Source organism: Anopheles maculipalpis, chromosome 2RL (assembly GCF_943734695.1).
Source record: "Anopheles maculipalpis chromosome 2RL, idAnoMacuDA_375_x, whole genome shotgun sequence".
Classification (NCBI taxonomy): domain Eukaryota; kingdom Metazoa; phylum Arthropoda; class Insecta; order Diptera; family Culicidae; genus Anopheles; species Anopheles maculipalpis.
The window spans coordinates 1,619,400-1,643,641 of NC_064871.1; the positions used below are offsets into that span (position 1 = coordinate 1,619,400).

General features: G+C 44.5%; 5 protein-coding genes and 1 long non-coding RNA gene across 8 annotated transcripts in view; 3 read left to right on the forward strand and 3 right to left on the reverse strand.

Annotated features, from left to right (window-relative positions):
• Positions 1–18,644, forward strand: part of LOC126559073 (ras-related protein Rab-8A) — a 176,513-nt gene extending 157,869 nt beyond the window's left edge. For both annotated transcript variants that reach the window (XM_050215178.1, XM_050215177.1), the window contains exons 2-6: positions 16,126–16,274; positions 17,854–17,914; positions 18,001–18,205; positions 18,286–18,426; positions 18,492–18,644. In XM_050215178.1, coding sequence (XP_050071135.1) covers positions 16,151–16,274; positions 17,854–17,914; positions 18,001–18,205; positions 18,286–18,426; positions 18,492–18,587 — 627 coding nt within the window. In that variant the 5' untranslated portion in view covers positions 16,126–16,150 and the 3' untranslated portion in view covers positions 18,588–18,644. The remainder of the gene's footprint in view (positions 1–16,125; positions 16,275–17,853; positions 17,915–18,000; positions 18,206–18,285; positions 18,427–18,491) is intronic.
• LOC126559895 (uncharacterized) overlaps positions 1–24,242 on the forward strand; it is a 258,820-nt gene that overhangs the window by 224,466 nt on the left and 10,112 nt on the right. The gene's annotated exons all lie outside the window — the stretch shown is intronic.
• The window catches only part of LOC126559085 (peptidoglycan-recognition protein LB), a 64,274-nt gene that overhangs the window by 39,417 nt on the left and 615 nt on the right, over positions 1–24,242 (forward strand). Inside the window, exon 2 of the mRNA XM_050215193.1 lies at positions 23,550–23,655. Coding sequence (XP_050071150.1) covers positions 23,568–23,655 — 88 coding nt within the window. The 5' untranslated portion in view covers positions 23,550–23,567. The remainder of the gene's footprint in view (positions 1–23,549; positions 23,656–24,242) is intronic.
• The window catches only part of LOC126557011 (uncharacterized), an 83,541-nt gene that overhangs the window by 10,855 nt on the left and 48,444 nt on the right, over positions 1–24,242 (reverse strand). The gene's annotated exons all lie outside the window — the stretch shown is intronic.
• Positions 1,137–13,856, reverse strand: LOC126556622 (ubiquitin carboxyl-terminal hydrolase 32). 2 transcript variants are annotated; one of them, XM_050211993.1, is made up of 11 exons: positions 13,785–13,856; positions 9,940–10,174; positions 6,150–8,896; positions 5,757–6,065; positions 4,856–5,172; positions 3,169–3,821; positions 2,835–3,001; positions 2,492–2,757; positions 2,234–2,419; positions 1,511–2,167; positions 1,137–1,409 (listed from the first exon to the last, which is right to left on the reverse strand). In XM_050211993.1, the coding sequence occupies exons 1-11, from the start codon at positions 13,840–13,842 to the stop codon at positions 1,137–1,139; spliced, it is 5,868 nt and encodes a 1,955-aa protein (XP_050067950.1). In that variant the 5' UTR covers positions 13,843–13,856. The 2 variants fall into 2 exon arrangements, with proteins under 2 accessions (XP_050067950.1, XP_050067949.1); XM_050211992.1 differs by having other exon boundaries at positions 4,856–5,193.
• Positions 20,307–21,908, reverse strand: LOC126557809 (trichohyalin). The gene is made up of 2 exons (XM_050213705.1): positions 21,618–21,908; positions 20,307–21,541 (listed from the first exon to the last, which is right to left on the reverse strand). Exons 1-2 carry the CDS (start codon positions 21,895–21,897, stop codon positions 20,307–20,309), a joined length of 1,515 nt encoding a protein of 504 aa, XP_050069662.1. The 5' UTR covers positions 21,898–21,908.

Genomic DNA, 24,242 nt, shown 5'->3' on the forward strand with positions numbered 1-24,242 from the left:
CGCTCTCTCTCTCTCTCTCTCTCTCTCTCTCTTGCTCTGTCTCGCTGGTGATGCTGAATTAAGCCATACAAACAGTGGATCGCATTAGTATTTAAAAACATACATTGCGAGTAAAAAATACAATACACAAAGCATAATGACACCTGGACGAGACATACATTTAGCGCTTCGCACATCAGCAGTTTAACAAGGAACGTGTTTCTGTGTGCAACAACATATCTGCTCAATAAAACATCCCGATATTGATGATGGCATTAATCCCCGAACAGTAAAAAAAAAACGCCACGGGAAAACCAATTCTAACATAACTAATAACCACAATTTGCACTCAATAATACACGGTTCGATTGATGGAGTTTTGTGTGAAGCGAGCACATTACATATAATCTACCGCGGATCGGCAAAGCTAATTCACAGCTACCCCTCTTTTTTGCCACTATAATATCTATTGCTTACAATATCCGATATTCCATTAGTAAATTCCTGAATCGCGGTGCGGTACTTCGGCTCGCTACACCAAAACTTACAAAAGCGTCGTTAAAGTAGTAAACGCAGCGCAAAGCAACAACAAATCCTCATATTCTTCTACCCGATGGCTTTGCAATCGATATTTGTGGAATGTCCTCACTCTCACTATCTCGCTCTCTCTTTTCGAATGTCCTTCAAATTATCCCTTCCAGCGAATAGTACATCACAGCGCCGTTCAATGTTCCTCATAACACACGCATTTCGAAGCCGTCGGCCAACTTAAAGCAGCCCTGCCTTGCGCTATATTTTTCGTAGAAAAAATGTAAAGCTTAGCAATATTGATGCAAAAGCAAGCATGTAAAAACTAAAATATACGACGCACGATGCGATGCTCTGCACTACACATATACACATATACCTTTCCTTCGTTAGAGGCATGAGTTCGATTGCAAAAACAATCTCCTATCGCTCGCTCGATTGCATATAAGACGTGAAACTCTTTGATTATAGGTTTGATTTTATCAAATTTAAGCTAAACTACACTGCTCCGAAAACTTGTGTATTTATGAAAGAATGGCGCGCCGTACATTGAATTAAAACGTTTTTTTTTTTTTGGATTAGCTACCCTACAAACTTCAACTCATCAACCTTGCCCCATAAAACTCGTCTTACATGAGCGAACACATCTTTTTCAAATCATTATCACTGTCATCGATGTCGAGAAGGCCTTCGCTCGGCAACTGCTTCCCATCCACCTTCGGTAGATACGGTCCGTAGTCAAGATCGCGCCGCTCGTAAAACAGCAAATAGGCCGTGCTGGGATCGATTTTGGGCCGGGTAGGTATTTCCCGACACGAACTATCATTGTAGCAGTACCATGATCCGTTCGGGTTGGCCGCATAGGAAATGTAATGGCCACCATTTAACATGCCGGAATGACACTACGGAAAAGCAATCAGTACCATCAGTATCAGATAATTTCGCGAAAATAACATCATTGAACAAATTGATGAAACTGAAAACCCCCTCCCCATGTACTTACCACAGCGGCATAAAGCTGGTACTTCAACTCGAACGCATCACAATCGGGCTTCAGATGATGTTTGTGGAAATCTGTCAGTTCTCCATCGATTATGGGAGTCTTCGTAAGACTGGTGGACACTAACCGTTGTCGACGGGTCGAATCACTGCTCCGTACCGAACAGGCCGATTTTATGCGAACAGACGAAGCTGATATTGATGCTGCGGGACTGTGTTCATTACCGCCTAAGATGATTCCATCACCGTCCTGTACCTGACGAGCGATTGCCACATGGTTCGAACCAACGATGGCCGGTGTCACAATACTGTTCCGTGCATTACCATCAGTCTCGTCCTGTCGTCCGTCGCTATCTCCGCCTTCGCTATCCTTCATTCCGTTTATCCGCAGCGAAGACAGTGAAATCTCATCGCTCGCTTCATCGATCATGGACATTTCCCGATCGAACTCTACGAACTCTTCGTGACAGTCCCGATTGCGTCCGTCACCACGCGGACCGGCCGTAAGACCCTCAAGCAAATCCCGGTGGCGTAGAATCGTTTCTTGTGGCACGGAAGCAAGGTAAGGCGTTGGATCAAAGTCTTCGTACGGGAAGTTGACCACCTTTTGCGACTTTACCCATTTACCGCTGACGTAATTGAAGCGCTTCAGATGCACAATCTGGAACAGAAAACCGATTAAAATTTATATCCCAATGGACAAACGTTCATGCACACGGTACGCTACCAAAATGGGAGGTAATTTCCAGATCTGCAGCTTTTTAGTGGCCGGCTTTTTCTGTTTACAGTGGGAACAATGGTACCATTGTTCTAGCTTCTCTTCTGAGGTAAATGCCCGCAGACAGTGATCCAGATCAACCGGTTCGGTTTGCTGTTTGCGGCAGATGGACACCGACTCGTGTACGGTCCATAGCTAAAAGAGAAAATTTCGACAGGATATTGATGGTTTCATTTACAACAAATCCCATATATCATGCAACCATACCCGTTCGCGCGTGCTTTGGTAACGCAAGTGGAGCGCTGTTGGATCCCAATCTATGGCAATCTGGATCGATCGTGCATTGATGGAGCTTTGCAACGATGCTACCGGTGACGAAGACGTCGTCGGCACAGCGCCCATGGATGACGGTTGCTGTTGGTGATTAGTTGTCCCATCTAACGACGAACTACCGGACGAACTTGCCGCATAACCCTTCCTTCGCAGGGTAGGCGTTTGTTCGCGCGAAGATAAATTTGGTGTGGAACTATTACCTGCAACCGAAAAGGGTTAATGTGGCTCGTTAAACCTTCGCACACGTGCGTTGATCAGCCAGAAAAATTCTGCTTACTTGTTGATCCGGGTGCGGAACAAATCAACCCCTGCAGTAAAGGCTCATCATTGCACGGGATCTCACAACCACGACAAAAACGTGACCACGGACAGAGGGCACACATACGGCCACCGCTTCCGACCGCTCGCAACGTGAACGGAAAATCGTACCCTAGACTATCATCACTGTTCATTACCGAGCAACAGCAACAACAAGGGATAGAAGAAAGCAGAATGATAAGACAAATAGATCATTATTATTTATCGCCCATTCAACTACCGGGCGCGCTTAATCACCCGCAGCTGGTCGCAGGTCGGTCGCGTGAAATACAAGCTAATCGATGATGACTCACCAGTCGGTAGCGTGGTTCGATTGGTCGGGTGGTGTCGGTGGCAGTGGACTGAGCAAACGGGCCACCTGCAACCACACGGAACAGTACAACTCTTTGTTGGTGACTCCATCATAGCAAGGAATCAGCAGTGGCACACCAAACAGGCCCGGTTTCGATTTGTGATGCGAAAGGAAATACGTATCCTGTCGGCTAAGCTTCCGATGAACCGCAATCAGATAGTTCGTTTTCCGTTGGCCACCCGCATACCCGTGCCCTAGCGGTCGCTTACTAATTGCACTTAGACTTATCGCATCTCCATGCTGCTGTTGATCACCGTACGATGGCAGGTCCTCGCTCATGTAGATATTATCGCAATCGGTACACTCGTACGGATGATGCAGATGGTGCGTGTTGGACAAGTCGCACCCGACGCCACCATTACCACCAGCATTACTGCTCCAACCATTGTTATCGGTGTTGTTTAACAAATTTGTCGTCGATATCGTTTTCGATCGGTTCGGATCTTTCGATGGCTGGGAATGATGCTGCTGATTGCTGATAACAGTGTTCGTATTGCCGTACCCATTACTGCTACCGTAGCCGGTAAGCTCGCTGTACTGTCCTGCACCATACACGAACGTGCTGTCGGGACTGGTGCTGATTTCCGGAATGTGCTGTAAGGGAGTAAGTAATCAACACATCACACAAAGGGCTCAACGCGTCTTAGGAAAGACGCACAACACTCCTTCGCTAGCAGCGATGCCACCTACTGGGTTGATGTCTAGCCTCTAGCTATAACTACTAATTGCCAACTAATAATCGCACACATTTATTTTTACAGGTGAAAACTAGCATTGGTTTTGGTTTGCATTAAAATAATTATAAAATAGAAATGAATAAATGCCCCCTGAAATGTTTCATATGACGCGTGAGGATGGTTTGAATACCAACTGTATATTACTATAGGGATTAATAGAGTCTACCAATTGTGTTATTGAATTACTAATAAACTATTTTACAAAAAAATCCTACTTCTATCCAAAAACCAAAATTTTAAATAAAAATATTTAAAAAAAGGTATATTATATAGGCTACAAAACGACTGATGGACCAAAAATATACAAGGTTATATACCTGGTAAGTCAGCAAACAGGATTTAGGACGCCTAAAACAATGCGCAATTCCATATCAAACCACATTGTCGTTGTACTTGGGCTATTTTCGAGAATATTTCTCTGATTTTTCTTGAACTACGTATTCTTCTACAAATTGAGAACACAAGTTGGTTTAACTCGAAAAAAATATGTAAAATTAATATTTACACGTCCAACCTAGCTACTTGCTACTGTTTTTTAATGGACCAACAAACTAAAATACTTGCAATTTAAATAAGCATTTTGAAAACTGTTAGTGTGCTTGTCTTGCATTAAGAAAATTTTAAATTTGTAATATTTAATTCAAACTAATCTCATATATACAAAGATTAACAACCATTTAGCAAAATAAAACAGATTATTTGGACTTGATAAATTCACCTGAACAATATTTATATTTTCATTTGAGTTTACAACCTACTGCAACTCAAATGAAACATCATTTCTTCAATTGAAACTGCACTTCGCTAGCTAAATAAATGTACGGTACACACAGAGTAATACACAACAAAATTATTGAGTAAAAGAAAAATAACTTATATACACAACCATACCTTGAAGCACAACATATTCGGGGGCATGCAGAGTGTGTTGCCAAAGCACCGGCTTACCTTCGACGTGGCCGAGGTCCTGCGGTTAGCCATCGTCGCTCCATTGCCACCATCGACACCTCCTCCTCCTCCGTTGCCGCCAGCACCACTACCATTGTAGTGCACTCCGTTCGTTAATGGTTTCGATCCACCGAAACTGGTGGATGCCGGTTTGCGTCCAGTAATGGCCGTCGTGTCGTCTGTTGTGGCCGTCGAGGAGGAGGATGACGATGTCGACGAGATCGTGGTGTTGATCGAGCTTGTCGTTAGCTGGTGCGGGTCTAATGATGGTAGTAGAAGAGCTGGATTGCAGTACGGTACGGTAGATTTTCGGAACGAATTTTGGCGTGAAGGAAGGTTTCGGTGTGGTGAGTATGAGGCACGAAATTGATGAGAACCACGGACACAATATGGTGACAGACAGATAGTTGGATCGGATGCGATTCAGGTTGAGATGAAAAGTGAGAAATGCACAAACACATACACACATACACACACAGATATGAAGAGGCAAACCAGTAATGTGTGTGTAAGTTTGATCGCATGCCAGTATGATAGAGTAACAGTTATCGGATTTGTAGAAGATGAGCATGAAAAAACAGGAAAAATGGGTCAGAAAATGGTTCATGAAAAAAGCACATGGATGAGGAACAAAAACGAAAAAGAAAAACAACACAGTTATAATTAATGTTGTGATATGCGCAACCTTAAATTATACAACTACAAGGCAAACTTCGAAAGGATGTTCTAACTTTCTTGACATCCTCCAACAAAACTAAAACTTCGCAAACAACGAAACCCATAACAACATAACAGTGACAACATAAGATGATCTTGACGAATGGCATCCCTTCCTTCCACGTACCTTGATTCCGTTGAATATCCTTGAGTCCTTTTTCGATGTTAATACCCAACTCGGAGCCTGCGCGAGACCGGAGCACGCTGTCGACCTTTGGCAATTCGTACGCGTACAACTCACATGCGGTGCTTGGCTTAATGCGAAGCTCGTTAGGCAGTATGAGACGAATTTGCGAGTTGGACAGTTCACAGATTAGCATTTGATCCGGTTCGAGACTACACAGATCGCTCAAATGTTTCTTGAGATCCCAGTATTTCATTTCCGAGTTCAACCGCAGACCGTACTTCACCGGCACGGACCCATCCAGTAGCATCACTGCAATTCGTAAAACAAATAATGTCAGTCACCATAAAGCTTCCCATCAATTCAATAAATCGTGAACGCAATCGTTCTACTTACCGAGTACTTCGCAGTACGTGTAGTTCTCCACAGGCAGCGGCAAACTTAGCAAACTAAACGGATCAAATCGTACCGAATCTCGACCGCAACCCTGACACGTTACTTTCGACTTTAACTGTCCGTAAAATAAGTCCACGATGATGCTTTGGTTGCGAGCGTGATGTTGACTCCATGCTTCCGTCGCTACGATCACATCCGAACGTCCATCGGAATCTTTCAACTCCGTGTACGGCTTCTCCATTACCCGGTTCAAATCCTCGTGCAGTGAATCTAGCAACCAATCGAGCAGTTCCTGTGAATCATGCTGCCCGCCGCCAGAGAACTGTGGCGCGTGTTTCGTTACACAGAAGCGCAACTTCAGTGGAGCGATAGAACGTGTCGAAGCTGTCCAAACATCGCGCAACAATTCCGCATACCGAAGTACCAGTTGACCTTTCGTGCCCATCTTATTCGTTGTGTTCAACTCGTACAGATGTTTCTTCTGAATGAAGTACTGCGTGAGTGGCTGCGTGTTGAAGAGAACCTGGAGAGCTGCATTCATGAAGCACGTATTGCCTAGATTGTGCAGTCCCGTTGCACCCGGAGGATGTTGCGATGAGATCGAAGCAATTGTCCCTCGTCGCTCCATACTGGTATTCCCGGCACTCTGCGAAAGTGCTAATGAGCCAAGCTCCTCCGGCCAGGTGAGATCCTTGTTACGAATCTCAAGCAATATCTGATCGCTATCTCCAATCGACAGCTCATGCAGCGTCAGTTGATCCTCCTCTAGCAGGTAGGGAAACTCACTGATTCCCGTCGGCGTTGGTACGAGATGCCAGAGCCGAATGTCCTCCGGTTTTAACTTCAATCTTTGGCATAGGAACTCGGCTACCTGTTTGATAGTTGCCAAACGGCTGAACGCAGCCGTGTAAGCGAGATATTTCTTCGGCGGATGCAAAGCAGCTGGCACCGAAGACACCGACGTTGGGTAGCTTCCGGTCGTTAGTGCGCCGTATCCTCCGGACATGCTAGCCCACGCACTGCTTCCAGCCATCTGTCCATGCTGCTGCTGATGCTGCACCGGTTGGCTTTGGTGGCGCAGTATTCTCAAATTCAACGGATACAGCTCCAATTCAACATCGCCAATACTGTGCGGTTGTATGACCTGCCTTGGCAAGGGCAAAGGACCACCGTACCATTGCGCTAACGCTTTCCATAGCGAATCGGGCACTAGCTCAAAGTCTCGATGCTGCACCAAGGTAAGATCTCGCTTCAATCGACCACCTTCACCGGTAAGTGTCGGTATTTGCTTGTAAATGTTCGGCGCTATAAGACAACTGTTGTCGATCGGGCCAGGCGCACTGCCTGTGTGCCGACCATACGATATTCCGCTACTTCCCGAACCCAGACTAGATGAATCCCCCGTACCGAGTAAATCGCCCATACTCTCGGTCGAGTTGGACGTAAAACTTTCATCACAGATCATTGCCTCGTCTACCGTTCCGGTGCTTGTGCCATTACCTCCGTTGGGCATCATTCCTCCTACAGCAGCACTGGCACTGACGCGATTACTCGCATAGCTTGTTCCCGTGGTTTTGCAATGCACGCAGGAAGAGCTGGGCGATGACAGTTGCGTGTACTGGGACCAGTGCTGCCACCAGTCCGACGATATTAAATACCAAAACTGCCCGACTTTATATCCCCGACGAACTTCTCGCGATAACCAACCACGAACTATATCACCCTCCAGATGACGGCACTGAGGACGCAGCCCTAGCACAATGTGACAAACTTCGAATAGAAGATCGAGGAACGGTTGGACTAAATTAGAACTACTCTCAATGCTCCAGATCAGGAAATCTTCCTGCGTAAACTTAAACTCCGGAATATTCGACGCGCTGGCACCATCCAGCAGAGAGGTCCTGTTGGCTTCGCTGGCATTCTCTTTCCCCTCGCTTCCCTGCGTTGCTCGTCGATACAGCTCCGCGAGCACTCTTTCGTGGTTCAGATTTCGATACACACTCGCATTTGCTTCGCGAGCCACCGACAACAGTATGTCGATCATCTGCCTAATCTCCACAAAGCTCAGCACTCCATCCCGATCAATGTCAAATACTTTGAAGCAAAACTTGCTCCGTTCCACGCTCGGGCCTCGGCAGGCGGCGCTCACACCACAGCACAGCTCCTTGAAATCAATGTGTCCATCGTGGTTCTCGTCGAACGCTACAAACACACCACCGAGCGCGGCCTTTGGAACGGGTGGACTGACCAGCGGCCCAAGTGATTCCAAATCTAGCTGTCCCGTAACAGCAGCACCCTTCAGCAGCCAGAACACTTTCTCCAGATCACCTATGTCCTGCTCTTCCAGGTGAGTGACGCCGGCCAAACTCTGGTAAAAGGTTGGAGTTTCCAGCTCGGAACTGAGGTTTACGCACGCATCCTGCAGTAACCATTTGGATAAATCTGTCGCACCACGGTGCATCTGTATCCACGATTTGAACTGCTCAAACGTGACACGATCATTCTGCCCGAACAGTGACACCTGAAACCGGCTCAACTGGAACTGCTGCTGCTGGTGATGTTGTTGATTATTCCTATTCACTACCGATTGATTGTTATTGTTGTTATTATTGCTACAATTGGTGGCGGTGTTGTTGGTGCTATTGGTGGCATTGCTTTGGTAGGTCGTTTCTATTTGTATGGCTTTGTGGAACTCCTGCTTTAGTATATGCGTGCCCGACTCGTTGCAGTACAGCGTCCATAGAAATCTGAAATAAGTAAACATTAAAGAATTTTAACTTTAAGCACTGATTTGCAGCATTATTCTTGACCCTTATTGTAAGATGACTTTTGGCGTAAAGAAGTCCCAACAATTGACCCCAAATGATCACTTTTAGTTCACAAATTTTCAAACGTTAAACGGATGCCACGGCTATGCACCATCACCATCGGCCATTGACGAGAGGGTAACGACCCTGACTTAGAAAGCTACCGTAAACCTGCCACCGCCATATACTTCTGGCAGGTGTGGCCTTGCATTCTAATTGAATAATTGCCTACCCTTGAAACATGCCTTCTTCGTTTAGCAAATTTTCGCCATTTTCCCCAAATGGTGTTCAATTAGCGTTTCCGGCATCATGGCCGTAACAGTTCTAAAAACCCCGTCCAACAATCCACCCTTAACCGCACAGGGTAAAGCATAATAGATATACGAGACAAATGGAGGTAAAAGAAACTACATACACACCCACAAAAGCCAACTGTTGTGCATCATTATTGACGAGCAAGATAGATAAAAACGGAAATCCGCAAGTAACTGTGACAAGTAGTAGTCCGTCTATCATCGTCCCTTAAGCCTTGTGGATAAATGGACTATGTGGGGTATCGCTTTGCATCGTTTTGCAAATGCGTCCAATCGAATTGATCGTGTTGCGTATCGTTATCGGCCGATAAGACACACTACCGACAAGCCCGCGATAACGAGCCGTTTTGTTGCCCTTAAACAATGATGATACCGATGCGATATCAACAAAAGTTACCGATAACAAGACAATATAAATAAACTCGTGCATACACACACACACACACACTTGGCTCACACGCGCTGTCGGACCTTTGGATGATGGAATTGATCGGTTGGAGGCGTTACATCGGTTGCGACATTGAAGAACAGTTCTTCTAACCGAGGGTGGGAGGAGCTGGCCGGACTAGTATCTAAACAATGGGTGAACTATCGAAGTGTATTGGGGCGATAAGAAAGTGCCGACCGCCGCCACGAGGTATTGATTGCACGCGCTCGAACAACACTTACTTTATTTTCTCATCCTGCGTTCCTTTCGTTAGTAGCACGAGGCCACAGAGCAGCTCTTTGAAGGCGATACCTTTGGCCGTACCGCCGCATGCGGTGTACAGCCAATCGGCCACCACCGAGGGAACGCCATCGCCGAGGACATCCTGCATAAAGGCACATTTGCTCAGCACTGATCCGCTGGTGCCGGCCGATCGTTTAAACGCATCCTTGATTCTTCGTAGCTCCGAGTCCGTCACTAAAAAAAAGGGGAAACAAAACAAAAAACGATGCGTTAGTGACTGTTTGCAGGATTAATGATGATTGTCTTATTATCTACAATACATTAGGAAACGAAAAAGCTACTAGATAAAAGGGCCGGTTGGACATGGGCGCAAACATGCAGAGCATGCTTATATTCTGATCGCTTTATCTACACTCATTTATTAGGGGGCGCACTACAGACACACCCAGCTCATTTCCATCTAGAGCAACATGCCTCCATTTAGATGTTGTTACAGCTACAACAAGCTGCCGCTGCTTGGTAGCACCTTCTGCAACAAAAAAAACCATGACCACTAACCAAGAGGAGAGGTTTTTAATCCAACGGCACAACACCCCACTATTGCGATATACATAGCTCCCTGATGGGGGCCAGATAAAACGATTAACCCTTAAGAAAGCAATCGAATCGATAATCGAGAAGCGGCTACGAAAGGTGACATCCTGTAACACAGACACACGGATTGTATCTTTCAGCTACACATGAAAAAAAATTCCCTGATAACATTTATACCTATTCTTGTGTCGATACACGTTTGATGAGTATAAAATTACACCCTTTAGAAAAAAAACAATCCGATGACGCATCAAGAGTTAAAGCAAGGGTTCGTTTGTTGTGTGGAAAGAATCCCTAGAGTGCAGGAGACTAGGCGGGAGTTGCATGTTTGCGCGCCGTGCCGCTATTCACTCCTCCCTTCAGTTTGCTGTACGACACAGAGAACGCATTTCCGCTCACACGAAGGTGTTTACAAGTGCAGGAAAACGGTCAGGCTTAGCTCACTGGTTCCACTCTATTACATCGACCCACTACCCCGTTGCCGTTCAGCATCCAGAGCGTCCCTTTCTTCCACGTGTTTCAATGTCAACCAGTCCTTTGGACGAGATGTGAGAAGACGCAAATCAAGCGAACGGATTTATCCCACCACAGAAACACTCGCAGCAAAAGCACAATCTATTCATGTAATTTTTATGACCACATGATGAGGCATTAGGGCGCTCATCAGCAGCAAGCCCTCAGTTCCCAATCAACAATCAGTTGCGATTAAATACAAAAGTGCTGCAGACAAGGCAAATTGTTGTTTATACTAACACCAAACAGAATATCTTTTTAGTTGAAAATATTACTAAATGTTGTTCAATTCTTTCACATAATTTTTTATATTTACATTTGGGATTTTAAATAAGACAAATGGGCTCAACTAGTCCGACCCCACGAATAAAAACTATCAGACTAATTGCAAAGAATGAATTTTACATTAATTAATAAAACATTTGGATAATACGGACAGTAAATAATACAACATTTGTTTCCAAAAACATGCAACTACTAACTCTGTAAAAATGTGCATCATTTAGAAAATTTGTTCCCTTTCACGGTATCCAGACAACCCAAGGAAGCCATGGAAAAGTTCATTCACTTGACGACTACTGTTCTTCAGCGGCCAACAGAGAGTCACACAATCACATCTCCTCAGTTTTAGTCACAAAACGGGCCAAATATTTGCCTTTTGATTAAAGTCAAATTGTCACCATCTGGTAAAATCTGCTAACCAAACAAACATCAACCAATGCCCGACCAACGCCAAATTTTGTCTTCTCATATACGCACGCACACTGAACTCGTTTCAGGGTCTTGAAACTGAAGAAGAGAAACAAAAAAAATAAGGAACCTTTCAAACATCTGCCTTCGTTTTAGACTTTAGAGCGAACGAGCAAAAAGTATTCAAATGTAATTTATAAAAAACGACCTTCAATGGCGTAATAAGAGCATACAAGATGCAACCTTTTCAAACTTGCTTATCAATGTGTATCACTTTTGGCAAATCAATCTTCTCTACGACAGATTACAATAAAAACAACAAATTCCCAATGAAGAGTTGGTTTCTTTAGTTAATTGTTTGTGCTCTCTCCCAAATTACATACTTAATGCTGTGTCTTGTTAAGGCAGATTTCATTTTAGTCATTAATTAATTTCGAGTCCTAGAAAAAAAACATTCCATCACCGTTGTTCATTATTATTTGCTCGGTATGAAAAGTCAGAAAATTAGCAAAACACAACAAACAGCGATAAAACGCTATCAGCGTGGAAAACTTGCACTGCAAAACGACGCAAAGTACATCACACCACCAAGTACACGTCAAGCACACACACACACACACATACCCAGCACTACTATTCGTTCTGCGCTGTTGTTGGGGACAGTCCAAAAAAGAACAGTGTCGTACGATGAGCATTGCTTGTCGATGGCCATCAGCTAATCACCCTAAACAGCGCGACCTAATAATGACGACAGCATTGGCTAATCGTTATTCATTTCATCATCACCGCCGGGATTGAGCATAGCAGGAAGTGATTGATTCTCTTCTTCGATCATTGTCCTTTCTTCTACACTTCTATTACTCCAGAAAGGAGTTGATTTTAAAAAAAGCACACACAATCTCGTCTAATAGTCCAATTTTCTAGTGCAGTAAAAAAAGGAAATTTTGAGTGTAAAAAATAGACAAAAAGATTGTCACACATAACTTAAGCCTCGCGGGACACGGAAAGTTTTGCTATATACATTGCAAAAGACGTTCGCACTGTGGCAAACAGTCTTGTCTAATCTAATCTTTTCTACCGGACAGCGACAGGAATGTATGTCTTGCGACTGTGTCCTCCCCGTGTAGAGTGGCGCGGCAGTCGGGTTTTGTTTGATTTGAATATTTAAAACAAACCTTCACTTCAGGCTTCTGGCACATCTTTCCAGCTGTCTTTAAACCAGAACATCGGGGACAAAGAAAATCCGCCGCCAAATTCGCTTACGTTACGGAAAGCTGCAAGAACGAGCTGGTTGGCTTCCTATAGCTGCGCCGTGGAAGGACCGTTCCATGATGACGATACGAAAATTTCCACTGCTAGACAGTTTTTTTGTTGTTACAGCACAGTTGGGGAAAAAGATAAACAAATCCGAACGGAACTGCAGCATAACGTGAAATCAATAAATTCCTTTCTCACGATTAGTGTTCTGCTGCGAAATCGTAAACAGCAGTCAGCATAAGAAAAACACACATTCCAACCAGCAGCTCTTTACATCAAGTAACCAATTGTCAGCCCTTTCTTTACTTGTGTGTCTCCCTCTCTTTTACTCTCTCCCTCCACATCAAAATCCCCCCCTAGTAAGCCTGTTCTAGACTGCTCCGATCCGTTCCTACATTCTAGAACCAGCAAGTGTACAACTGCAATAAAGTGTGTCGCCATAGTAAAATACACACACAAACAGCAACAAACAGGCACTTAACGACCGGACACAGAGCAAAAAGGGAACATTATATTACAACTCTATCGCTGACGTGATGCTTGCTAATTAGCTTTCATTCGCAACCCTCGCAGCGGTGCTGACGACGTTGGACAAGTGAATCCGACTTCTCCCGATCCACCACCACCCGCGCTTACCCGATAGCGTCATTATTCATTGAGCCGTCTTCACACTGCCAGCGAAACTGAAGGAATGCTGCAGGTGTGTTGTGCATCACGATTTGACCCACACGTAAGTGGCGAGACACGATGGTCCGTGAAACCCCCTCCTCCACACTCCAAGATTACTCACCACGTTTGACTGCCTCCTCGTAGCTGATACAGGACGGCTTCGAATCCTTGGCTCCCATGATTGCTTTGTGTGATTGCGTGGATCGAGATCGAGCCCCCTTTTTTCCCACCTCTGCTCTCCTCGTTCCCCTCTTCTTCTGTTGCTACTGCTTTTGCAGTTAGGGACAGTTATCCAGTGCTACGGAACCTAGCCCATTCATGTCACTTTTCATGGCTCACGTTGGCCCTTCCACCGGTCGGAATCGATCGTTGAAAAGGGTCTAGAAGATAACAGCCCTCTTTACGACTGCAATACTTTTCTTCACCTTTTTCAGGCACACTCTCTCACACATACACACACACACATACGCTCGCGAATTTGATCCTTGAACAAACAACACACACTCACACACGACACACAAACTCCACTAAACAACAACGAGTGGGATTGTGGATGGAGAGAATTTTTACTTGTTTATCACCGCCAAAAAACTTTTCGCTTTCCCCGTTGTAACATGGTTTCCCGGCCTACTGCGTCGAAAAGAAAACGGAGCTTTTATGCAGCAGTCAGCAGCAGCAGCAGCAGCAGAAGCAATTTTTTCATTGCGTCACACTTTCTTTGCTTCGGACACCTTTTTCCTCTCTTGGGTGGAGAAGAGACCACACACTATCAGCCCGCGCACACACTATGGCAATGCAGTGTAGCTTTTCTTCGACCAGCCACGGGAAAGCCCCATCACTCAATTCGCGAAAATGTAACCCCGTCAGCGACCGCGACCACAAGACGTGGTGGTAGTACAACGCAATTTGCCCGTGTTTTGTATGTACACTACACCTTTTAGCCGTGAATACGTCGCACTGAGGAGATATCGCAAACGCTGATTGCACATAAAACATGGGACACACACGATCACGTACACACACACACGCTCCCGTTGAAGTATGAATTGTATCTTGTTAACTGGCACAACACAAAACACTCGCCTTTTTCAGCACAATCGGTAAAAGCTATTGGTTTTAAGCGACACACAACTAATCGTTGAGTACGTCTACCACCGTTCTAAACAATTTTCCAACGGGACACACCAGTAAATTCCTCGTTTTCCGCAGTGGAAATGTTCCAATTGGTCTTGGCTCTCTGCTTGGAACGGCCATTCGCAGAAACGTCAAAAACCTGTGCACGGTGGTCGGTTCGCATGGAAATCGAAGGAAAAAGAGATCCATTTTAAGCTCTTGATTTACATCGTTTTTTTTTTGCAAAGAATGGTCGAAATTTGAATTTCATTTGACTGTTTCTTCAAGTGAAAAAAACATGTGGATGTCTTTTTACTTCAAAAATGCCGTAATTTGGTGTTATTTAATCAATTTTTCATCATTTTCACCTAGTACGCCCATCACTACACGATGGGCACCTGGTAGCTCGACAGCCTGGAACACTTTGAGCAATTTCCACCTGTTATCTGTCAAAGCTAGTTGAGCATTTTTCCCCGAAAATCTCGCATTTCGTCAAAACAATCAGCAAACATAGTTGCAGTGAAAATTTGAGGCTTCTTCCGACCATCAATTTTTATTTTCTACCAGCATTCTTATCCCCAACAACCGTATATTTTATTATTTTCGGTTTTATTTTGATGTTCCCGGGTGCGGATTGTTCACGTCGTGTAGTTGGGCCTTCGGCAAGTTGACGTGCCAGTGCCAGATTTGACGTTTTCTACGTGCGTGATTGAAACAAAAAGCGACGTCGAAGTCTATTTCTCATTTTCCCGTTTTCGTTTTACGTTGTTACGCTAGGGCAGTGGGAAAACGCACAGAGAACACGCACGAGTGTGACGAGCAAAAGGAAAGTTTCGCTTTTTTCTCGCAAGGAAGACCAGCTCCGGAACAAAACCCATAACCCCCCCGAACCGGAGAAGCATCCGCTGTGCTAGTTTTCTCGGTCCCTGCCGCGTTGGTCATCTACGATTAGCAAGTTTTCATCATCGTACGCGAATCGAAGCAAAGGAGCAGAACCCATCAGTGTACCTCTAGCTACCTTCCCCTTCCAATCCTCTGAAAGCCGACCGCAAGAGGAAACCTCTCCAAACGAGCCGCCTCGACTCGACTGTATGTGAATTGGTTCTAGACGACGTGTGAAAGTGTTGGATACAAAATCGTGTGCCCTGCCGCGGGTGTGAATTGTGCGGATTCTTGAAAGCGACAGAGGGGTGAAAAAAGAAACCCTCGCCGTATAGTTTTTCTGTCCGCCGAACGGGGTGTTTCTTTTTCGTTTCTTTTGCTCGTCAGCTCACAAAGCAAAAGTGTCGACGACCCAGCGCGCACCCAGCTGCCACAGTTCGACCGGTGTCCAAAAAATAAGACAAGAAAAAAAGCTCCAACGAAGCAGCAGAGATGGCGAAAACGTACGACTATCTGTTCAAACTTTTACTTATCGGCGATTCCGGCGTTGGCAAAACCTGCATACTGTTCCGCTTCTCGGAGGATGCCTTCAATACCACATTCATCAGTACAATCGGTGAGTAATAAACGGCCCGATGGTGATGGCGACCTTGTGCGATGCGCCTTCGACACATACACCGTTGTTCGGCACGGGCAACACGATAGGCGGCAGGCGAGATTTAATAATGCTGCTACACACATAAAGAAACTGGTCCTACTATGAGTAATACCATGACGACGACGACGACTACTACGACGACACCTGTCGTTATGACGAGGTGGTAAAGCTTCCTTTCTGTTCCACCCACCTTCCCACCCATTCGCTTCTGGAGCTTCCTTCCAGACTACATCTGGATCACGATCCACTGTGAAACAAGCACTTTTGCCTGATTCCACAAATGTCTGTCTTATTCGGAGTACTACCCTCCGTCATCATCTTCTCAACGAAGGGCGAGGCCTTTTCCGGCATATCGGGCTATGTTTGGTTCAGATATGTTTCTTTTGTCAGCTGTACACGCACGGTGGCGTGTGTGTGTGTGTGCGTGCATGCATTTGTGTGTTGGTTGATAGATCGTTCATAAGTAGAATTCCGATGATACATGGTTTTGCCCCAAATCATATACCCACGCAAATGTCTGATAAGAAGTTTTTTGTTGTTTTGTTTTCCCTTTTTCCATGGTTTCGTGCTGTTTAACTTTTTGCACCACAAACACGCAAGAACGAGAACTACTGGGGAGAGACTCATTTTAGATAACTTTACAACGGCTCTGTCCAGCTTAATACCTAACAGCTTATCAAATATCGATTTGATGTGATACGTCCAGAAGCATCGGTTTCGGTATCTTCTGGTCGCTTGCGTTGAATATTTTGTGGTTCGTTTTTGGGTTGCAAAACAGGAAAGGCTACCAAAACGTGGCCAATTGTTACGCATAATTGATAAAAAGGAAACATGGATCCGCTGGTGCAGCAACGACGCATCGCTATATCCTAAAAAAACAATGAAACCTTTTTTTGTTTTGTTCAGTCACCCATATACTACGCCTAGTAGAGAGCGTTATTTATACAGCTCAAATAAAATACTCGCGCCCTCCTCGTGGCCAACATTCGTCTTAATCCATTCCCTCATCCGTCATAGTCGATTGGTTTGGAATAACGCGAGTATGCGGCCGTGGTACGTTCAGATACACGGAAACGTAAAATATGGCAAATTGTAGATGCCGTGCTAGTAGCAACAGCAGCTTTAGCTATGTTCCCATTTTGCACCAGACACACATTCAGGGATATGCGCGACTGAATTGAAAGCAATGCAAATAGAATGACAATAAGATAAAAATATCTTTGTATGATCATACTGCGCCACACAAGCAGCGTGTTTCCTGCATCTCCCAGTTCACCCTCCGCCATGCATACAAATCGCTTCCCAAAGAGTGGCAAATACGATCAAAAGTTTGGCAACCGCTTGTGCCGGACAAAGTGCTGCCAGTCTCTTCCATCCTCGCTCCTAGCGTAGTTAATCGAGTTAACACGTGAAAGCATTTCCATAGCGACCAAGTCTTGTTTTGTTTATGCTTCCTCGGAATGAGAAAAGGAATGATTGCATCTTGAAGCATTTTACATATTTGTTTATGTGTTTCTTTTTTTGCTTTCTTTTCTAGGTATCGATTTCAAAATTAGGACTATCGATCTTGACGGGAAAAAGATAAAGCTGCAAATATGGTAAGTTTTACAAGACGCTTCCGTTTAGCGCACTGCTTACACTAACTGTTGGTGTTTTGCTTCCTTCCAATTCTTCTCCCTCACAGGGACACAGCGGGGCAGGAACGATTCCGCACAATCACGACAGCCTATTACCGGGGAGCGATGGGCATCATGCTGGTATACGACATCACACAGGAAAAATCGTTCGAAAACATCAAAAACTGGATCCGAAACATTGAGGAGAATGCCGCAGCCGACGTAGAAAAGATGTTGCTCGGCAATAAGTGTGAGCTTAATGAAAAAAGACAGGTACGTAACGTGGCGTGGCGTCGTAGCGCTTCGAAGGATCAATATTAATCGGAAAATAACGCTTGGCACACTTTCCGTAGGTTACCCGGGTGCGAGGTGAACAGCTAGCAGTTGAATATGGAATTAAATTTATGGAAACTTCGGCAAAGGCGAGCATCAACGTGGACGATGCATTTTTCACACTAGCCCGCGACATTAAATGCAAAATGGAGAAGCGGATGGTACGTTTATTCTTCAATTTAAATATACAACCTTTCATTAATCATGTTTTTGTGTTTTTTTGTAGGAAGCAAACAATCCACCGAAAGGTGGCCATCAGCTCAAGCCGCAGGTCGAACCGCGGAAGGCACCGAGTTGGCTATCGAAGTGCAATCTGTTTTGACCTTGTAGTCCTACTATTAATAATTATTATTTTTTTATATAACACACTAAATAATAATTATCATTATTATTATTTAAACCTGTATGTAAACGGTTCGAGAGGGCGACAACACGCGGACAACGCAAACATTCATCACTGCACGTCAGTCACATTCAGGATCGAAACAGCGAGAGAGATAGAGAGATAGAGCGGTAGAGAAGTAGTAGAATGTGTCTCCACTTTTTTGTTTGTCCGTGGTTCACACATACACACTCACGAAATTGTCCCCCGTTCGTCCCGCGGGGATGTGGGGCTCCAGTTTGCAAAATGATTTGTCATTTGAAGAAACTACGTGGGATTAAATTTTTCGAAGGGTACTAATTTTGCTGGAATGCTAACCGTTTTCCCGGTTTTTTGTCTGCGATATTTTACGAAAGCTCGGTGGGAACGCTTTAGGGATTGTCTCTGTTTGGTAAGGAACATTGGGAAACATAAAGCACAGAGCCGCAATGAGCAAATTGAAGAAAATACTTCAGAACGAACTCTAGTAGTTTTTTAAGGCAACGATGGTTTCGGGGGAACGTAAATTCTAGAACGGTTGGTTGAGTCCTCGCAAAAAGGCTGTAGTGTTTTGCATGGAAGACCGATTACCAGACAGACAGAAAGCGAGAGAGAGAGAGAGAAATAGAGAGCGTCATTCTAGAAAATAGAAATGTCAAACTTTAAACCTAAATTATGTGTGTTTTAGTACTTTTTGTGCAAAACGAAAAGCGAAACAAAAATTGCCTTCTTTTGCCTCGATTTTATAGATTGCTTGGTATCATCGTTGTATCGATCTCGAAATCTTTTGCTTTCTAACAGGAAAAGTTATAACGCCATTTTGGACTTTGTTCGATACAATAAACTATGCCATTTCAAACGAAAGCATTATCAAAGCGCTAGAAAAGTACTCAAAACAACACAAACACTACCCATCATTCCATCGGCAACATAGTTGATATTGTTTTATCATATCTTTTGCTTAGTTAGCTTTCAAACGACCAAGTCGTTGTAACGCGCTCACACACTCTTCTCTTCCTATTGACGCATAGTTTTAGACTTTAGTGAGCAATAAGGCTCTCCAGAGCTGGAGGCAGATTTGAACGATAAGAAACTCCTCTCCTATGTGTGTGCATCCGACGTAGCATAATAGTACCCTTGCGGTGCCAGAATCCCGAACGTTGCCAACAAGAAGGCAAGAGTAGCTGCGTACGATGAGCGTAAAAGTAAGCTTTTTTTCATTTTCTTGTCATCTATAGCGACAAGCGATCCTATTGAAACTCATCTTTACACTACCAGAAACCGCTCAATCCCATCACTTTCCAACTCAACACAAATGCATACACAGGTAGTCTTTTTTGCGCATTAAAATTTACGTGATTTTGTGGGGAAATATTGTGGGGCTGATGGATGTAGAATTAAAAAACAAAATAAAGAAATAAAAAACAACCGAATCATGTACAAGGTTCTCTTTCTTACCAAAAACTTTTTGTAAAATAATTGATCGAAACGAGTCCGAGACTGGGGTGTGGTTCATTATAAAAAATATATTTCCAAAAGCACGACACAACTTAATTCTATAAAAGTTCTAAAAAAAACATATTATATTCTACTTCTGCTCCGCGTAAGGTCGATTTAGAAACTGTCCTTAAATCACTATACAGACGGATATCTGCTTCTTTTCTGCTCACTGTTGCCTCACTAGCACCAGGCGACTTTTTTCTTCCCAAACCGTGGTGCACTCAACCCTTCAGAACCGTCCGGCGGCGTTTCATTGCGTCTTCCGGCGAAGGATCGATTTTCCTTCAACTTCAATCCGTCACAGTGATCGTCAAATGGGAAAATGCTGCTGAAAGTGCTGCTCCGCTGTGAGCTCTGCGTTGATGGCCGTTTCTCGCTTGCACCTCCTCCTCCATCTCTACGCTGAACCAAATCACGCAACTGACTGTTGTTCGACGAGGTAACGAACTCATCGCGTGATTTATCCGACATCAACTCCTTCAGCCTTTGGTTGGCACCTTCGATCGCTTTTATGTGCTGCTCGCGCACCTCGATCAGTTCCCGCTGTCGTTGCGTACATTCGACCAGCTTCGTTTCAAAGTCCATTAGCCGATCCTCGAGCAAGCAGCGCAACTGTTGCTCCCGTATGATCGCTTCACTGTTCCATTTTTCTTCACATTTCGCCAGGTTGTGCTTTGCCTCAGATTCGTACATGTTCTCGATCGTCGTTTGTTGCTCCACCTCCAGGTCGTACTGGAGCTGGAACTTGCGGCGCAGATACTCGATCCCTTCGGCACTGTCAGAAGCGGTAGGATTGTCGAGGCTTATCCGTTTCAGCAACTGTATGTCGTGCTGCAAATCGTTACGCACCGCTTCCGACCGTTCACGCAGCAGCATCTTTATGCGCCTCAAGTTATGCATTGCCACTACACGATCGCGTCGAAGATCGTTGTACACGCGCAGCTGCTCTAGCTCCGTAGCCATCTCGTCCTTTTTCGTCTTCAACCGCACCTCGTACATCTTCAGCTCATTCGCTTCTTGTTCGCGGGATTTTAGCTCGACCATGTGTACTTCCTGCATGCTGCGCAGTTCCTTCATTTCTTGCTCCCGCATCCGATTCTTTTCCAGCAGAATTTCTTCCCTCCGACGAACCTCTTCGGACAGCTTCAGCTCACGTTCCTGCTGCTCGCGGCGATCTTTTTCGTCCTGTAGCTGCAATTCTACCTGTCGATCGATCCAGTTAAGCTTAGCCATCGCTTGGTGGCTTGTTTTGGAGTCCATTATGACTGCGTCTTTATCAAAGCCAAGGCGCCATTTGCTGTACAGATTTGCCTCTAGATCGATGCGCTTTTTTGCTTCCTCGGCATTGTGTAATCGCGATCGTATGCCTTCCAAGATTTCCGTTGAAACTGCTTTCGGTTTCGGTCGGGATACATCTAGAAAGGGGAAAGGAAATGTTGTTACACATTCGAGAAGGTAATACTTTACTCCGAACTGCTTATTTTAACTCACTTTCCATCTCCTTTTGCAATTGCTCATTTTCCTTCTTCAACAGCTCCTTTAGACGGTTTCGCTTGGATTCTAGTGCTTCTTGCTTTTTCTTCTCGTCCTCACGCTTCCTGAGCGCCTGTTCCGCTTCCCGGTAGTATTGTGGGGTGGTCCATGATTCGTAGCGACTTGTTATGCGCCCCCACTGGTCGTAGTATCGCTCGACGGCGGCCGATTTTTGGTACTTGATTTGTTCAGCTTCGCGACGTTTCACCAACGCTGCTTGTAACTTGGCACTACGCATTCTGTCGACGGGATTTTACAACAGCCCACACACATACACCTTTGGCGATCGTTTTCACTTTCGTTGGCGTGCTAGTACAGGCGTCCTATGGCTACTACACCCCTCCTTTTTGGTGGAAGAATTTCAATAAAACGATTATTAGTTTGTTTTTATATCGTATTTTCTATATTTTGTATTTTAACATTTTAATTTATTATATTTTTCTATATTTTAATCAATTTATATAAATATCAAGTACAGTTTCCAACAAAAAAAAAAAAATTTCCATCAATTTGAATCAACATATTACAAAAACGCGTCCTTGATAAGACATCAGTTGACGTCGGTAGACACTGGTGATGATAAATGTGCAAACGAATGCATTTTTGATAAGAAATAAAACAATACGTACGCCACACACCACGCTCGAATAGCTTAACATGATTCATTTATTTTTATTTTTGATTGTACTTTACCAGCATCGTTTAAATTGCGTTCTGTTTGCTTTCGTGATTCTTCACATATTCACGAGCAAACAAACAGCCGACAGTCGAGTCCAGCAGTTCACCCCGGGGGTTGGTTGTATGTCGCGTGAGCAGTTCCACCGCTAATGGGCATGGTTTGAAATCGGTACATTCCCGTCTATGGACAAACGATCAGCAACTAATAATTTGTCAAATAATGCACACTAGGACTTCGTTCACAACATTCCCTTTTCCCTCAAATACTGAGCTTCATTTCAGGACAGCGCTTCTTTAACTCGATTTAATTGGATACATTTATCCTGTGAACAACAATCACCAATAGTCACTAGCATCGATAATCGCCACCCCATGAATCACGGGAGGAATTTTCCGATCCTCATTGGTTATCGCTGCAGGTTATCCTTCTGCACGACGCACTCGACTATCACCGACGGCGGCGATCGTATCACTTCACGCCACCATAGGGTGAATCCCCGCGACATAAAGCCCACTGTGGGAAAGCGTCCGTGTACGAGTGAAACTGTTCGGTCCCGCCACCCACAACCCCTCCCTCACCGACCCTAATCACACCCAATCAACCTTACGGGGATCTTCATTCGATCACTTGGCGCTCGCTCTCTCTCTCACTGGTGTCGGGTTGTTCTCGCGCTCGCTCAAAAGCGCCTCATTTGCTCATGGGTTCACGCAATGTTTGGCTGCTGTTGGCTCTTCATTGGCAACACACACCTTAACCACGCGCGCGGATGTATTTAACGCCTGCCGGCCGCTTTCGATCACAACAGTATCAATTCAACCTGCGCCAGAGCCATTGGCGATAAGTGTCGTTGCTAAAATACGTCCCTTCCGTCTTATCAAAGGACAGAAAACGCGCTCGACCTAGAAATTCGATCGAGCGGCGCTTAGTTTGAGAAACTCTTTTGTTCAAGTGTAAACTCACTTCAGATATTTGCTAATGAAATGATAACAATTTTCATCGGTAAAAGAGGTGAATAGAAACAAAGTGACTGCTTCTAGCACGTTGTGATTTATTCCGCGTGACAGTGATTTATTTGTTCGACGCATCAACATCGATTTGGTTACGGAAATGACCGGTTTGGAGAGGACATGTTGACAGTGTAAAGTGTTACTATAAAGTAAAAAAATAATAATAATAATAAATACTTAAACAAAAGTGATCATATAGTGAAGAAACTTGCTGCCAAAAATATGGAACTAGTGAAAGACTTTTATACGTATCTCGTGGCCATCACAGCGTTTACCCTACTGTACGTAACCGTGGACAGTAAAGCATGTGGTGAGTTCTTTTTTTTTTTACTTTATGCATAAAACCCTACAACCATTAACGACAAGTACACACAAAAAACGTTTGGAACAGTGTTTGCCAAGTGGGTAGGTACGGTGCGTAATAGTACTTCAATCAACCATCGGTCATCCGACGGTCGGTCTGACAGTCCGCAGCTACATTCGCTCAAAAATCCCCTGCACTGAAGAGCTGGATTTCGTCGCGGATTACAATCCCATGCATTACATCATAGTGATTGCATTCCGTTTTTTTTAATCAATCTTTTGGACTCTGAAAGATAGTGTAATAAATTCAGCAGACTCTATTTTTGTCTGTTTACAATAGGCGAACGATGACGTACAATTATTGAATGAATTTCTTATCATTAAAAATGCCCATTTACGTGGGCAAAAAAAAACAAACATCTGAACAAACACTGATTACCATAGAGGTAGGGAAATGTGTTTACCTCCAACTAGTAGACACTAGACAGTTTAATCGTGATCGTGACCAATGCCATTCACGAAGCTGGAAATTTTCCCTTTCGATTGCAATCTCTTCCCAACCATTAACGATGACATTGTTTCTGTTCGTTTTTT

Coding starts and splice junctions, on each gene's coding strand:
- LOC126557809 (XM_050213705.1), bottom strand. CDS start 21,897: ATGCGTAGTGCCAAGTTACAAGCAGCGTTGGTGAAACGTCGCGAAGCT. Junction 21,542..21,617: donor ATTGCAAAAGGAGATGGAAA/GTGAGTTAAAAT, acceptor TCCCCTTTCTAG/ATGTATCCCGACCGAAACCG.
- LOC126556622 (XM_050211992.1), bottom strand. CDS start 13,842: ATGGGAGCCAAGGATTCGAAGCCGTCCTGTATCAGCTACGAGGAGGCA. Junction 10,175..13,784: donor CGAGGAGGCAGTCAAACGTG/GTGAGTAATCTT, acceptor CCTTTTTTTTAG/TGACGGACTCGGAGCTACGA. Junction 8,897..9,939: donor ACGCAGGATGAGAAAATAAA/GTAAGTGTTGTT, acceptor TACTTATTTCAG/ATTTCTATGGACGCTGTACT.